Source organism: Theropithecus gelada, chromosome 17, assembly GCF_003255815.1.
Source record: "Theropithecus gelada isolate Dixy chromosome 17, Tgel_1.0, whole genome shotgun sequence".
Lineage (NCBI taxonomy): Eukaryota > Metazoa > Chordata > Mammalia > Primates > Cercopithecidae > Theropithecus > Theropithecus gelada.
The window spans coordinates 76274687-76291994 of NC_037685.1; the positions used below are offsets into that span (position 1 = coordinate 76274687).

Consider the following 17308-nt stretch of genomic DNA (forward strand, 5'->3'; position numbering starts at 1 on the left):
TGTAAAAGATAATGTTTTAGTAGAAATCTGTTTTTCTTGGTGTACATAAAAACATTGTGTAGCTGATGTGGAATTTGGTTGTTAAATGTGATTTTTGAAGGAATTTTTTTGTAGAATAGATTTTAAAAGGTTTCTTTTAGTATATACAGCCAGCTTTTACATTACGTTAGACGTTATAACTAGAAGTCAGTTGTAGTTCTGGAAATGAATATTAGCTTTACTTATTCTAAATTTTTATGAGTAATCAAACTTTTGGCATATATGCTAATTTATGTAACCTCAGTCAAGATTTTCAGACATCTTCTTGAGATTTATTAAAATTAAGATTTAGTTACCAGATTTAATGGTTTAATTTTAAAGGAGCAAATTTAAGTATATTTTGTTCTTAGAAGTTAAAGAACAAATGAAATGATTTAGCTGTCTTTTGCAGGGGGGAAATACACTCATTTAAAGTTAAGTTTGTAGATTACTTCATTGAAATGGCCATACATAAAACGTAATTTTTAAAATAACTTTTTGTTTGGCATGAAGTAATATTAACTCATTGAGTCTGAGATTTAGCATCCAAAAAGGTATTGAAAACAAAGTTCTTTCATAAGAATAATGTTTAGTGATGTTCATTTAATATTTTTGAGCTTGAAAAATGAACACTTAGGGTGATTCTGAAAATCAACTCCTTTATTATTCTAATAACACATACTCTATTGAGACCAAGTTATCCATGCTTTGTGGGAACTCAGCCTGCAAAGAATTGAATTTGCTGGGTTTTGTCACTTCCAGGACCAGCCAGGGTTACTGTAGCCTGCCGGTTGACTACGTCTATGCATAATTTTGTGCAAAATCATCAAGTGGTACTGTTTGCTTTTAAAGTGATGTGTAACTTTTTATTATAATCATTAATACAATCAAAGAAGGTAGCAGTGCTTTTATTTACTTTTTATTGTCATCAAGCAGTTTTCTAGGAATTTTCAGCAAAATACCAATTCAGCTATAAGTCTAGTATGAAACACAGGAACTGTGAATATGAGCTTTTGGTGCCTGCTATGGAAAAATCAAATCAATAGCTTTAATGTCTTCTTACAATCTCATTTTGCTTCACTATAGCTCTGTTTTAGTTAGATCTGCACATCTGTTTTGCTCCAGGTGGTTAATTTTACCAGTTCAGTTTCTCTGTAGATTTTTGCCATAGTAGAAAGGATTTCAAATCTTAATAGCCCCTTAAAATATTTTATTACCAGTTACTGAAATGAACGATAGATAATGTACATGCTTTGTTTTTTGTGCAAATACCCAAGACAATCTGATTGAAAGACAGCTTAAGGACAAATAAATAGCAAAAGCATTCAGTCTTTATTTACAGTATATAGAAGGTTACTGTTTTCATCTTAGGTGGAAGAGTCTGATCAGCAGGAACACCCCAGAGGAAGGACATCTTTAGCGATAGAATTTACATACCGTTAGCTCACAGTAATTGATTAGTAGCAGGGCTCTGTAGTACAGAGCTAGCTGGGCATGTTATTTGGGATGCCTTTGATGCTGTGGTTTTCCGAAGCTTGCTGGCTGCATGCTTGTTGCCTTTGTTCGTGACACAGGTAATTACTTGATAAAATGAAGTGCATCGCTGTGAACAATTGACCCTTTGGAACAATCCAGGCTGGTCAGCAGTCTAAAGCCACACTTTAAAGCCATCATGATAGCCTCAAACTTAAGAGTTTCCAAGGTACAGACAAAGGTGTTGTCTTCCTTTAGTACAAGTCGAGTGCCATTTTCAGACTTTATGAAGTATTTAAATTGGATGATATTTGACGATATTGAAAACTCCTCTGGAAATCCATCCAGCCTGCTTTTGGACACCAGAACAATGCGAGACTTTATTTTTGATATGAAATCAGGAGCATTACAGAAGATTCTCAGTCCTTGTGAACGATCGTGATTATCTGTTATTTCCAAGAAAGTAGTCTCTCTGGGTGTTAGCTGTTCTTTCTCCCACCTGGATTTCACTTCCTCTGCCAGTGCCTTGAGCTGAAAGAATTCTGCTTCTTGTGCAAGAAGTTGATTTTCTCGAAACCCTTCGGGCAATAGAAGTTCTCCATTTCGTAGGAAGTTTAGGACATGCCTGAAGAGGAGCCCATCCCTGTCTATGAAATAATGACCATCAGCATCAAACGGGCAGAGGATTTTTCCGTTTACTATACCTTCAAGGAAAGTGTCTGGGTACTTGGTCAGCGTTTGTTTTTGAGTAATGTATAAATATCCACCAACGTTGAGGGTCATCAGTGTAGATTTGCAGTTCTTTCCTTGATCAGTATCTTCCAGGCTGTTGTGTTTCCCTTCGTACTCTTTTTCTTTTTCTCTTCTGTTTATTTTACGCTCCATTTTTTGAAGATGCTATTTCAGCTTGTTCTTCTTGGCTTTGAGATTTTTTTAAAAAGAAACACTACCACACAAGCACGCCTTTATTCAGCCCCAGCCTGGTGATGGAATGGAAACGCTGGCAGCATCGCCTGCGCTGTCAGCTCGGTTTTGCAGTAGGTGGCGTATCAGCCTATGTATGCAGGAGCTTTCTGGAGTAAGACGGAAAAGAGAATTTGCATTTAACTGTATCAGGGAAGGGATTTGTTGTGAAAGGATTTTCATGTCTATCCTTTGAAGTAATAAGAGGTACTTAGAATAAATTGAATTTCCTCTTGTCAGTTAAGCAGATGCAAATATTTAATTCTTCATCCAAATGTGAATGTTTATTTCTAAATGCCTGAGTTATTTTTTAATCAGGCAGGCTTAATATTGAATAATATTGTCATCTTTTGGAAAATAATGTATATTGATTTAGTGTCACCTTTTTAAAGTAAACATAAGGTGAAAATTCTAGGTGTATACAATTTTCTTTCCTGGAAAAAGTCACACATTTCACAGTGGTGTAGTCATTTTTGAGACACAAATAAGAATACTTAACCTGCTACTTGTGACACTGTACTTGATTTTAATTGGATTTGCATGTGATTCTGATTTGGCGATCTTTGTTAAAGGATGTTAAGAAATTTATTTTTATTTTTTTTTATTATTTTATTTACCCTAAAAGTAAAAAAATCAAATAGACAGGCTTTACAGTAATCTCTTACTTTTTTTGGTTAAGATTTTCTGTGGAAAATTCATGAACTTGTTTCACTCGGAACCTGCTTTTGTGCTGAACAAAGACTTGGGCAATTATAGAAAATACTGTAACTGTGTATGTGCATGCATATATATGCCATATAGGAAGATAGGAGAGAGATATAGATTCAGAATACCTACTACAAAATAGTGTCATGGGTAAGTTAGTTTGTTTCTTGTTTGTTTCACAGCGGGTAAAAGAAACCACCAAAGCCTAACCTTGTTTTTCAACCTGGGAGCTGGAACAGTGTGAATGATGTCATCCTCCACTTCCCAGATCTTTTTCCTCTTTCCCCTATAACTTCCCTTCCAAAGCAATTTAGAGTTCTGAACTGTCACTTCTAGCATTTAAAGGCTCAGTGGTAAGGAATGTAAACATTGTCCCCAGTACACTATTATTTGGCCTATCTGCTAAATTATTCTGGGAATCTACATTGTTTTTTGTTTTTGTGTCAATTTTTTATCTTTATTTTTGTAGAGACAAGTTTTTACCATGTTGCCCAGACTGGTCTCAAACTCCTGGATTCAGGTGATCTGCCCATCTGAGCCTCCCTGAGTGCTGGGATTACAGGCATGAGCCACTGCCCTGGGCCACACTGTTAAAAGTTAGACTTTGGTTTATATTTCTCTTGCATTAGAAGTATTTTAAAATTAATTAACTGTACGTTGACATAGAAATATTGGAAGAGATTCTTCTAAAATGCTTACTTCTTATTTTCTTTAAACAATATTAGATTTTCACATATAAAAAATTATATTCTCACAGTGATCTTGAAGTTAACTTTCATGCATTATTAAGATCAAAAGTTCATTGAAATTGAACTAGAGAACTAAGGCATAATGTTTTTAGAGCTGTGTTTTTGCTTAGAGACTATGAAATTCAACTTCCTCATTTCACCAAAGATAAAATTGCATTCCAGAGAATTGTTAGTATTTTATCTAGGACTTTACAGCAAAGCCAACTTTTTGACTAAAACTTCCTTTCAGTCCTGCAGCACTTAATAAGACTTACCCTTATATTCTGACAATCTCATGTTTGTCTCGATTTTGCTTTTTTAGATTAAGTCGTTTCTGTCAGTACAAGTTTTTAAGAAATACTGAATAGATTTTGAGGGAGAAGGGATACAACTTTGGAAGTTTATTTTCTTGTCTTACCATTACAGATAGTCACTGCACTTGAGTAGCATCATATAATAGCAGAATCAAAAAGGCATAACAATTTCATTTATAGGTTTAGTCCTCTTTTTTTGAACTTTATAGGGTACCAGAATTAGTACAACATAACTGTAACATAGTAATGGGAGACTGTGCTAGCATGTTCTTGCTTGTTTGAATAAAGTGATGTGGATGATAGATACTATGTACGCTGGGTCTGCTTCCTTACACCCTGTTTGGCCTGTCTATAGATGCCTTCATGGGAAGCCCCAGTGCTGTTCCTGTTGGAGGATGGGCTTCCATGGGGTGATGAGAGGGCAGGAGTGAGGCAGGACAGCTGGAAATGGGACTGCTGACCTTCAGTCATCACTCCAGGGCCACCTTACACTTCCTAACTCACTCACTTCTGGTTTCTGCTGCCAGGTTTTCAAAACCCCTGAGGAGTGCTCATTTCTGCAGGCTTGCCTGAACAGACCCTGAACCATTCCATCTTGCGCCTCTTCTCCTTGATTGATTTTCTCACTCTAGACTTCACTCTGGTGTTCTCGGCTTCTGCAAAGTTGACGTGTGATTTCTTTGCCACCCATGGCTTGGCAACAGCAGTGTAACTGAGGCCTTGTCTTAGTGCCTGGCTGATACAAATCCATAGGACTTTGGTGTCCTCTTTGGCCCAACTTGCAGACTTAAGGAAGAAAAATGTAGGCCGGGCATGTTGGCTCACGCCTGTAATCCCAGCACTTTGGGAGGCTGAGGGGGTGGATCACTTGAGTCCAGGAGTTTGAGACCAGCCTGGCCAATATAGGGAAATCCCTTGTCTACCAAAAATTAAAAAAAAAAAAAAATTAACTGGGGTGTGTTGGTGTATGTCTGTAGTCCCAGCTACTTGGGAGGCTGAGGCAGGAGACTTGCCTGAGCCTGGGAGGTGTAGGTTGCAGTGAGTCGAGATAGCACCACTGCACTCCAGTCTCAAAAAATAAAAATAAAAAATAAAAATGGCACCCAGTAGGCCCCACTGCATCCCTGTTACTCCATATTACCTCCAGCAAAGCAAGATGACCGCAATTCATGAAAATTGTAGGAGTTCATTGATCATTGCTGCCTGTGGTGGTACACATGCCCCTTAGGAGAAAGCCAGATTATCTCTTTTTAGGCTATTCTAAATTTATATTTACTTGCTAGAGGGTGGGGAGTGGGTGTTGCTTGTCCGAGGTAGTATCAGTAAGGTCTCCACAGCCCTAAAACTATAAAAATGGTGTTTCAGTACCTGTACCAAGGGAGACATCCCTGGATCATGGGACTATGTTTCTCTGCCTCATTGCAGATACAAACTGGAACTGCTCAATTTAGTGGTTTCAGCAGAAGGATTTAAACCACACATGTCACAGAGTAGCTTACCTGGATCCACTTGGCCACTAGATTTGAAGATTTTATCTGCCTTTGCAGGCAAAAACATATAAAATTTTGAAAGATTGGGGTCCTGTTTTCTACTCCGTACCTTAACTCTTTATTAGAGTTAGATCACCTCTGTCTTAGACATCTTTAATCATACATAACCAACTTTGAGAATTTAAACTGGTCCTTAATATGAGTATATCCTATAGTTAATTGGGTCCAATGCCTAACTAAATTCTGGCAGAACCTTCCCCTATGAGGTAATGCTAATGTCCTACCGTCTGCATAAGGCAGAACTCATTCCAGCAGGAATTCCCATCTTTTCTACCAATTCCTTTTGGGAAATGAAGTCTTTGTCATCCCGTGATGGATGCAGGACATCATTGTAATATATACATTTGCTCCATTTTTATGCCAGAGATATTCCCATGCCGTGGAAGGAAGTGGAACCTTACCAGGAGGTTCTCTCTCCCGATTGGAAGATACAGAAAGTATGATAATTCTCCTAGACTTCACAGGTCACTCCTCTATAAAATTCAAACACTCTTCAAGGAAAAGGGATGGTCTTAGAAGCTGCCTTTGAGAAGAACAGGGAGCTTCTGTCTCCACATTCTCCTCTTCTATCAAATCTTGGTTGTTGTCAGCTGCATGCCTCTCTGCTTGTCTTTTAAAAGGATTTCTTTCCCATTACCTTAGAAAGTAAAAGCTAGAGAAACTGGTGTCAATTTTTTACTTAAACCTGACACTATCTCTGCCTTGGACTTGCCCACATTTTTTGTTTGTTTGTTTATTGATCTGTGTTTTGACCTTTCTCTGCCTTTCACAAGCTGAGTTTCTTTTTTTTTTAACATGTACTTGCTTCATCTCCTCTTGTCAATGGCATTGAATATAAGAAACGCTCGAGGTATGAATGTTTTATGTTGGTTTCTTTTGTGTGTTAAAAATAAAAATTATACTGTCTAATGATTGATGTATTTTAAGAATCAAGGACTTCCCCATATTAATGTAATTATTTTTGAATGTCCAAATTTTAGTTCTATTTCGAAATATAAAATTTATCTGCTCTAAATGTTGTCTAATACTGGTATTATACTAACAAAAGTACTATGGCAGCCACTTTATGTAACTGATTGACCACAGCATCTCACAAACTGTGTAGAGTCCTTGAACCTTCCTAGGACTAATAGGACATAACCTCTGGCCAGAAAGTCATGTGAACATGTCATTGCAGTCCAAAGAATGCAGCTGTAAATATTTTGCAGTGTTGAACTGTGTCTTCAAGGAAGCCCAGGAAAATTGCCTACATTGGCAAATGTTTTAGCCTCATTTGAGGGGTATAGAAAAAAATAAGGCACTATGTGTCAAAAGGAGCGCAAATAAAGACAACACGCTACCTCAGAAGTTCAGGTGAAATTCCATTCCACATTTCTTTGATTTTCACTACAGAGGTAATCTTGACAATTTATAAATTATATTAATTCATGTTTTACATGTACTTTGGAAAATGAATATTTCAGGGAAACCTGTGTTTTATAATTTTGTAAGCAGAAGTCATACCTTAAGTTTTTTAAAACGAAGTTTTTTGTTTTTTTTTTTAAATATAACCTGTGCATTATTCTTTACTGGAAAATTCTATTGTAAGCAGATGAGCATAGCACTTACATAAGCCATCAAATGAACATTAAAATTATAATATTGTACAGAACTCATTTTTATAGTGCTATTTGGCAAAATGCAATTTTACTTTCTCTTCGGGAAGAAGATATTTTAAGCTAATAACCATTACCTACAATCTCAAAATGAGGGGCATAACTTTGAAAACTCTTGTAAAGGTACTACAGTTAGGAAGTAAGTGACTAAAGAGGGTCTCTGTTTCCATATGCTAGTGCCTGCCACTGTTCCTTCTGTTTTTCTCATCACTTAACATCCCCTCGTGTCTTCTGTGATGAGGTGGTGTGGAGGAGAGAGGAGAGGACCTGAACAGGAGAACAGGATGTGGTGGCTCAAGGGAGATGATGGCTCAAGGGAGCAAATGTGGTTTCTTACAGAGTAGGGAGGAGTTGTAAATTAGGGATGGAGAACGCTATCATATCACACATTTTTTTTGTATTTACCATTTCTATAACTGAGGTACATCTTAGTATCGTTAGCTTGTCAAAATTTAGTGGCAGTATTTTGTCTTGGTGGCACGTAAAATAATGGTTGATATTACAAATGATAGCATCTTATAGTTGATGAAGTATCTGAGCAGCTCTATGAGCTCTTCCCTCCGTATCACAAGAAAGTAAAATTAACAGACAGGGAGGAGGGAAAGAATTTTGCAGGGAGATAGAGTGGAGAGAGAGGGAAGACAAAACATTGTGGCTGCTTGATGTTAAAATTATCTAGACAAATTATTTTATAACTTTTATAAAATTAAATTTTACTTTTTGATACAGGGTCTTGCTCTGTCACCCAGGGTGGAGTGTACTGCAGCCTCAACCCCCTGGGCTCAGGTGATCCTCCTGCCTTAGCCTCCCATGTAGCTGAGGCCACAGGCATGCCCCACCATACCTGGCTAACTTTTTGATTTTTGTGTGTGTGTGTGTGGAGACTGGGTCTCACTTTGTTGCCCAATCTGGGCTCAAGCTGTCCTCCTGCCTCAGCCTCCCAAAGTGTTGGGATTATAGACGTGAGCCACCGTGCACAGCAGAATTCCTGAAGATCAAATAGAGATCAGAATATCACTTTACAAGTTTGAATAAAGACCAGCTTTTTAATAATACAGGGATAGAAAGTTTGCCTCACTGGTTTGTTAAGATGCTAGTACCTTTTATTAGTAGACGTCACCTGAGAACCACAGGCAAAAAACTTCTAGGAACATATTTTAAATGAGAAGAAAGGAGACTACTAGGAATATTAAAAATGGTTTACCTTTTAAATGTACATGCTTCTTGAAAAGATTATTTCTTCAGTCTTTTCCCAGAGAGTGTCGACACAGATGTGATATAATTACGTGTCAGGAGAGTAACTTCACGGTCTGGAGGATCAGCCTGAAATGCTGATCGGTAGTCTTCTGGTCTGGGTTTTTACAGGAGCTGGAAGTCCTCTTAAATGCCTCCACATTCAGCTGGATCCAGAAGGTCTTGTGGAAATGAATGAGTGTAACTTCCTGATGCCTAAGACTTCATAACATACCTAATTTCATTACTTACATGCCAATGCAAATAAGCAGTGTTGCTACTTGCTTATTACTTTAACTTGTTTAAACTAGGGATGCCCTTAACTTAAAAAAAAAAAAAAAAAAAGTGCCAGTGTCATTTCTCCTCAGTTCTTTGACATAGAGTATATCCAAGTTCAGATATAGGGTAAGACAATCCAGCATAGAGCACAAGTTTAAATGTTTTCAAGCCTTGGGCAGCTTCTTAACATTTTGTGATTGTTCTCTTTCTACTCAAACAAAATTTAGTTATATCTACGTCTTTTGGAAAGTACTAGAGCAAACAAAATGAACACTAATGAAATAATAAAACATCCCCAGTTGGAGAGGAAGGCTAGCATTTTTATTTAGTGAAAGAGACCTAGAAGAGATCTCAGACATTCTAGTAATGTCATTATTATAGATGCTGAGGCCCAGAGATGTAAAATAACTTCTCCAAAGTAACAGTGCTGTTTAGTGACAGAATCATAACTAGAAGCCTTCACTTCTTTTTATAGGATGTGCTTTATATACATAACCTTTAAAATTTTCTCTCGAGTTTTTTCTGATTTTAGGTGGTGGGATATACATAAATAAATTACTGTCATCAAAGATATGTGTTCATACTCAATAAGATTTCTTCGGTTGCAAGTAGTAGAAAGCAGTCAACAAACCGATGTAGCCAAAAAAGGAGTGCAGGGGAGAATTTAGAAAGAATCCCATACTATTTCCCAGAATCCAAAGAAGAGCAAATGGCCAAGGAAGAGATATTAATTGAGGCATTCCAAAGCCTTTGGTAGGATGAGTTTGTGTGGCTTCTCTGCAGAGTGCTGGCAAGACCATGTCCTTCTAGTAATTTGTGGTATGAGCCCCTTTGTTGAACATTTCAAGCACAAGAGTGAGCAAGCACAGGCACACATAGAGGCTATTCCCACCACTGTCAGTGCTCTTCCTTCTTACCCACACCCACCCCAGTCTAAATCCTACCCATTTTTCAAGGTCCAGCACAGTCATTGCTTTTTCTTCAAAAGTCTTCTTGGCCTGGCGCAGTGGCTCACACCTGTAATCCTAGCACTTTGGGAGGCCGAGGTGGGTGGATCGCCTGAGGTCAGGAGTTCAAGATCAGCCTGGCCAACATGGCAAAACCCCATCTCCACTAAAAATACAAAAATTAGGCTGGCACAGTGGTGCGTACCTGTAATCCGAGCTACTCAGGAGGCAGAGGCAGGAGAATCGCTTGAACCCAGGAGGTAGAGGTCGCGGTGAGCCAAGATCGCACCACTGCACTCCAGCCTGGGTGACAGAGCGAGACTCCGTCTCAAAAGGAAAAAAAAAACTCTTTTTGATCTCTAGCTATACATAATCTCAGCGTGTGTGTGTGCACGCGTGCGTGCGTGTGTGTTTAATCCCAGTACTCTTGTATGTTTCTGTTTTAAGACCTTTAACCTATTCGACTTGACAGAAGAATCCTACAGCATATGTAGAATAACCAGTAATTGGTCAGTTACATTAAAAGATGGGAAATCATAAAAATGATATCAATATGCAGTTCCTGTCTGCCTTAAACATTTTATCTTAAAACTTATAAATGTATGTTTAGTTGGCTGGGCATGGTGGCTCACGCCTGTAATCCCAGCACTTTGGGAGGCCGAGGTGGGCAGATCACGTGAGGTCAGGGGTTCAAGACCTGCCTGGTCACCATGGTGAAATCCCGGCTGTACTAAAAATACAAAAATTAGCTGGGCATGGTGGCGCACGCCTGTAATCCTAGCACCTCAGGTGACTGAGGCATGAGAATTGCTTGAATCTGGGAGGCAGAGGTTTCAGTGAGGCAAGAATGCACCACCGCACTCCAGCCTGGGTGACAGAGTGAGACATCATCTCAGAAAATAAATTAAATAAATGTACATTTAGTTGCTGACATATATGTAAAACAAGGCCTTTGCTTTGAATATAGGATACTGACTGACCATCTGCTTTGTTTTTCAGAAATTAAATCTATCATTTAGTTTTTCAGTCTCACTCTGTTGCCCAGGCTGGAGTGCAGTGGTGTGATCTCAGCTCATTGCAACGTCTACCTACCGGGTTCAAACAACTCTCATGCCTTAGCCTCCCAAATAGCTAAGACTACAGGCATGTACCATCATGCCCAGCTTTTCTTTTTCTTTTTCTTTTTTTTGGGGGCAGGGGTGGTATTTTTAGTAGAAACAGGGTTTCCTCGTGTTGCCGGGGCTGGTCTCAAACTCCTGGCCTCAAGTGATCTGCCCTCCTCTGCTTCCCAAAGTTCTGGGATTACAGGCGTGAGCCACCGCACCCAGCCCCATAATTTAGTTTAGATTTTCCATTTTGGTTTCTTTGAAAGGGAGCAAGAACTCAAACACTGTGAAACTGTCTAAATGCAGACTCTTCGTAGACTTCTGTGCTTGCCTTCCAGTCTCTAGTTGTCTCTCCTGTACCTAATTTGACAGTATTGTGCTACAACTGACCTTTATATCATCTTACCAAAATATTCTACATAGTTTTCATAGAAACGCCCCCCAAACTCCCCCCATACTCATAATTTAATGGGCTTCTGTAACATATAATCAGATTACATAATTATTAAAACTAATATAAACCAGTTCTAGCAGAGTTTGAACAGAAGTGTGTGGGAGTACTGGAGATTAACCTATTACCCACTAGTGTATAGTGAGCTGTGGACATCTGTCACTATATTTAATAGCAGGGAATTGAGAGCCTTTGTTCATCTAGAGGTGAGTTAAGTAGAGGTGTATCAAAAGTGCTTCTGGTGTATTAAGTTGATTTATATACCTGTCTTATCCTGCGAGACCAGCAGCTCTTGAAACGTGGTCTGGGAACCACTGGGCAGAGGTATCCCCGAGAACCTTTCAAGGGATCAATGATGTCAAGATCATTTTTATAATAATGCTAACAGCTTTTTTTATTTTTTCCCTTTCATTCTCTAGAAATTTCTTAATTTTAGTTTCTAATATGGTAGATATCAGCAGTTAAAACTTACAAACAGAAGTTTTTTGGGGGTCTGTACATTTTTCCTTTTAAAAACATTTAAATTTAGTTTTTTTAATTTTTTAATTGACAAAATTTGTGTATATTTATGGTATATAGCATGATGTTTTGATATATGTGTATGTGTGGAATGGCTAAATCAAGCTATTCACATCTGTACTTTTTAACTAATACATGTCACAGAACGTTTAAGAAAGTCTACGCTCCTTGAGGGTAGGAACCGTGTTTCATTTGTTATTCCCAATGTGCTCTTGCATTGTCTTTTACATAGTAGGCACTCAGTAAATAGTTAAGAAATGTGTGAGAATGAAATGAATTATTTTTCAAGTATTTATGGTCTTTTAAACTGGGTCAACTAGTTTTAAGTAAAAGTTTCTGTATTAATGAATAGATCTATAATTAACAGCAGTAATGTGCAAGTGGGTGCTTTTAAGTACTTTTAAAATAAAATTTAATACCTTTCCTTTGAAATCTTAAGCGGTATTTTGAAAAAGACGAGACGTGTGGTTTAGTGGAAAGAATATGAGAATGTGTTCCTATGAGGCTTTAAAAAGAGAGCAGGCAAATCATGCCTAGGGGGCTGCATCAGGAGTAAATTGGCCTTTTAAAAATTTAAGAAGAGAAGAAGAGAAAGGACGTGAACAGAGATGTCAGGTTACTTAGGAACATCCAGTGGATGGGAAAATTCATTGCTGATGAAGACTTTTCTGTTCACTTTGAGTAGCATTTGAAAGCTATTTTAGGTTTGAAAAGGAAATACGATAGACAGAAAATTATGATTTGAGGAAGTAAATGTTACTGCTCTATGTGAGTGACTTTGACTGAAGAATAGTGAGGAGAGTGGTGGCCAAGTTGAAATGGGCAGTTGCTGTGGACCTGATGTCTACCCTTGAGCTGTCATATGGAGAAGGTTGATAGCACAAACCTTTAACTGAAAATTAAATTCAGCCTGTCCACCTGGAGTAGGTTCTGCTAAATAAGTGGGGAGCATTCACTTATTAAAAGGTAGCTATATTAGTCCATTTTCACACTGCTATAAAGAAATGCCTGAGACTGGGTAGTTTATAAAGAAAGAGATTTAATTGACTCATGGTTCTGCATACCTGAGGAGGCCTCAGGAAACTTACATTCATGGTGGAAAGCAAAGGGGAAGCAGGCACCAAGGTGGCAGGAGGGAGAAGTGAGAGCGCAGGAAAAAGCTGCCAGTGAGAAATCACTCATTATCACCAGAACAGCATAGGGGAAACTGCGCATGATCCAGTCACTTCCCTCGACATATGGGGATTATAATTCAAGATGAGATTTGGCTGGGGACACAGAGCCAGACCATATCAGTAGCTCTTTTAGTTGCAACATTAATGAACATATGGATATGTGACTAAATTATTTGCAGAGATAGTAGTCTAGATTTATTTTTTTATTTTATTTTATTTATTATTTAGTTTTTTGAGACGGAGTCTTGCTCTGTTGCCAGGCTGGAGTGCGGTGGTGCTATCTTGGCTCACTGCAACCTTTGCCTCCCGGGTTCAAGTGATTCCCTTGCCTCAGCCTTCTGAGTAGCTGGGACCACAGATGCATGCCACCATGCCTGGCTAATTTTTTATATTTTAGTAGAGACAGGGTTTCACCGTGTTGGCCAAGATGGTCTTGATCTCCTGACCTTGTGATCCGCCTGCCTCGGCCTCCCAAAGTGCTGGGATTACAGCTGTGAGCCACCACGGCCTGCCTAGATTTATTTTTTTAAAGGATTAATTGTCTTCCTTTACTGGACTTTCCTCATGCATTTAAGACATTTGATATATCAGATTTTCCCAAATCTTGCTATTGTTGTGACGACTAAAGAATTTTTCTTGATAGAACTTTCAGCTTCAGTAAGAGCCAAACTTGAATATAACCTTTTTGCTTTAAGAAAATTCAAATCTTAATTTTATTAAAGACATTAATGCGAGGAAATTATTTGTAGAATTTAAACTTTAGTATAAAACAATTATGGCTTTTAAACTATTTTCTTCCTGCCATATTTTGGTATAAGGCAATCATGCTTCTCATCATTGCTCTTTCTGCATCTTCTTGAGATTCGTTGCATATGTTGCATTAAGGGACCCTGGATACATTGATTATATACAGTGTGCTCGTACTTAGTTTGTACAGCATCCCCTAGATTTTGGAGACATTCAAAGATCACTAGAAAAATATTTTTTAGTGTAAATCATGTAGGCATGGTTCTATACACATTCTACATTTTGATCAGTTTATCTGTCTCCCCCAGTGAACTGTATGCTTCTTGAAAACAGTACTGTATCTTAATCATCTTGATTCCTCAATGCCTAGATGGGGCCTTTTGCATAGCAGACATTTTGCTAATGTTAGTGGAATGAAGTAATTCTCTCTGAAAAGATGAATCATAAATGCGCTACTCATGAGCCAGGGAATTTCCTGAGTCTCTTCTTAAAACCCAGGTGAATTTGTGGAAATATGACTGAACCTTAAATGTTTCTAACCACAGTCATACATTTCCAGGGTATCATAAAGCTGGTACCATTATGAGACGTTTATATGTGTATTATATAATAAGGTAAGGTCTGTCAAGTGACCACACCACAATGCTTGGTGGCCAGTAGGCACACAATAGATGCTAGCCTTTCTTTTTCTGATTTCTCCTAGGTTTTATGTCAGGGTCACTGTAAGAATTACTAAGGATAGGGGAAATTGCCTTTCTGTTTGGACAGATATTCATAGCAGTTAAAGATTCTGTTTTGACATGCCCAGATTTATAATTCTGCAGGAAAACAGAAGTCAGAGCAGCTGGCAGGCTGAACTGGTACACAGTATAACCCAGACAGTAGACTTGCCCAGTGCCACAGTATTTTCTGGGCTGACTGTTCTAGTCACAAGGTACTCGAGAATTTTATTCGTGCACATACACACACAAGCACACACACGGTCTTTGATTTAGTGGTTTAGACTAGCTGTGTTTTCAGAAGTTACTTTGTCAAAGACGATAGCCTTTATACTCTTTAATTTGATTTTATGCCCTTTTAAGCCACCTTATTTAGAAGGAGCTAAGTGTATAAAAGCTGTTGCTGGCAAAGATCTGCAGCAGCCTAATAAACAAATCTGACAGGAGCCCAGTTTGTTACAAAGCCAAGAAAAAGGTTTCTCTCTATTCTGACCAGTGAGATTCCTAAAACTTAACTATTTTTTCTTGATTTTTGTTATTATATTTGATTGTCATATTACTGTATTTAGTGTGTTAAAATACAGTCTTGAAAATGATAAGTGTTATCTCTGAATACTTTTTTTTTTTCCCATTCAAGATAAGCTGTCATTGGAAGGAATAGTGGTACAAAGAGCTGAATGCCGACCAGCTGCCAGTGAAAACTACATGCGATTAAAAAGGTTGGTGTTTTGTAACTCCAGAATGGTACCTGATATTTCCCTTTGGGGATTGAGATACGTGTGTTATATCGCCTATTGACTGCATTAAAACTGTGGTTATTGTTGAGCGTTTGCTTCAAAAGCTGTTTGGTTTTAAAAGCAAGTAAGTTTCTTTGGCACTAAAGAAATTTCAGTATCTGGGCTGTTTATTTGAGGTATTTTAAGCTACTTTGTTAATACATCCTGGAATCAAAGTTTTAAAACTACATTTTCTAGTTGTCTTTATACATTTTGATTCTTGAAAGACATGTAATAAGATCGTTGTACTCTTTTATTTTCCAGGGCTGTAATTTTTCCATAATAAATATGTATCCAAAATACTGTAACTGGGCCGGGCATGGTGGCACATGCCTGTAATCCCAGCACTTTGGGAGGCTGAGGTAGGTGGATCATTCAAGCCCAGGAATTTGAGACCAACCTGGGCAATATGGTGATATCCTATCTCTACGAAAAGATAGAAAAATTAGCCGGGCATGGCTGGGGTGTGAGGATTGCTTGGGCCTGGGAAGTCAAGGCTGCAGTGAGCTGAGATCATGCCATTGCACTCCAGCCTGGGTGACCCAGTGAGACCTTGTCTCAAAAAAAGAGAAAAAAAAAAAAAAAAGGTTGTACTGTATAAAGCAAGTGTAGTTGCCAGAATATCAACCTGTTGTCTTGATCTATAGAGAAATTTTTATAAACATATACACTTTGTTAGAGAGTTTGTTTCAGGATCTTCCCCTGCCCCTGACATTTTTTATGTGGTTAACATTTTGTAGTTAGTATTTAAAGATGCTAATTGCAAATTCTTGATACCCCAAATTTTATGACATTCAAAGAGTCAGCAATTTTTTAAGCCCTGAGGAAATATATTATACCTGTTTCATAGTTTATTTTTAATGTGTTTTAGCCGCATGTGATTTAGAATTACACTTTTTTGTTCATTCATTCAGTACTTACTATCTGCCAAGTGCTTTCATAGGAGTGAGAGAAATAGCAGGAAACAAAGCAAACAAAAATCTCTGCCTTCGTGGACCTTACATTGTCACAGATTGTAGGTACACTGAATCGATAGTGGAGAAGACACTGCTGAAGCAGTGGTAGTGGCCTCTTAGATATCAGCATTTTCATCTATGTAAGAGGCCAGGTGAGCTGGATCATCTCGAAATTTTGCATCATCTTTAAAAATTTCCCTCTTTTGTCAATTAGATTAGACTCTATCTCCTGAGAATGACATAGACTTGTTCTCTTGTCAAATAATTCCTCTAATTTATATGCCTCCTTGGGGCAAATAAAAGAATGACAATCAAAATGAAAAATATTTATAACAGAAAATAGCTTTGGAAAACAGGCAGAAGATGTTTCTTTCATTGTTTTTAGCTTATAAAATTTATTGTATAGTAATAAATTTTTGAAGTCTTTTTGAAAATTTATCTCTTCATATAACTACTGAAATTGAAAAATGCAAAATCTGGTTACCAAGCTGCTTACTGAGATCTTTTTCTGTGGCCCTAATTTTTTTTTAAAGGGTTCTAAAGATTTCTGATGATGAGATCAGGCAGGTCACCTGCTGTGTTTATAAAATGGCTGCTTGTTTCCTACCAAAAAAGAAGTGAAAATTGTTTAGCCTTTCAAGTGTGCTGAAAGATCAACTGTTACATAGTCATGCACTATGTAAGGACATTTGGTAGTCTCATAAGATTACAGTACTGTATTTTTTCTGTTCTTTTTCTGTGTTTAGATACACAAATACTTGAAATTGTGTTACAGTTGCCTACAGTGTTCATTACAGGAATGTGTAGCAGGGTATACCGTCTAGGTTTGTATAAGTACACTCTATAATGCTTGCACAACAGTGAAATTGCCTGACAATGCATTTCTCATGAGATATCCCCATTGTTAAGCCATGCATGACTATATTTTAATCTTTACTTAAGTGACTTAGAAAAAGAAACAAGTGGTTCAGGAGGATCATGTGAGTTTCATGAA

At 37.9% G+C, this 17308-nt stretch overlaps 2 protein-coding genes across 3 annotated transcripts in view; one reads left to right on the top strand and one right to left on the bottom strand.

The window, feature by feature from the left end:
* The window catches only part of GTF2F2 (general transcription factor IIF subunit 2), a 170336-nt gene that overhangs the window by 74951 nt on the left and 78077 nt on the right, over window positions 1-17308 (top strand). For both annotated transcript variants that reach the window (XM_025364650.1, XM_025364649.1), the window contains exon 5: window positions 15220-15301. In XM_025364650.1, the coding sequence (XP_025220435.1) occupies window positions 15220-15301 (82 nt within the window). The remainder of the gene's footprint in view (window positions 1-15219; window positions 15302-17308) is intronic.
* On the bottom strand, window positions 661-8831 carry KCTD4 (potassium channel tetramerization domain containing 4). The gene is made up of 2 exons (XM_025364648.1): window positions 8624-8831; window positions 661-2564 (listed from the first exon to the last, which is right to left on the bottom strand). The coding sequence occupies exon 2, from the start codon at window positions 2374-2376 to the stop codon at window positions 1597-1599; it is 780 nt and encodes a 259-aa protein (XP_025220433.1). The 5' UTR covers window positions 2377-2564; window positions 8624-8831; the 3' UTR covers window positions 661-1596.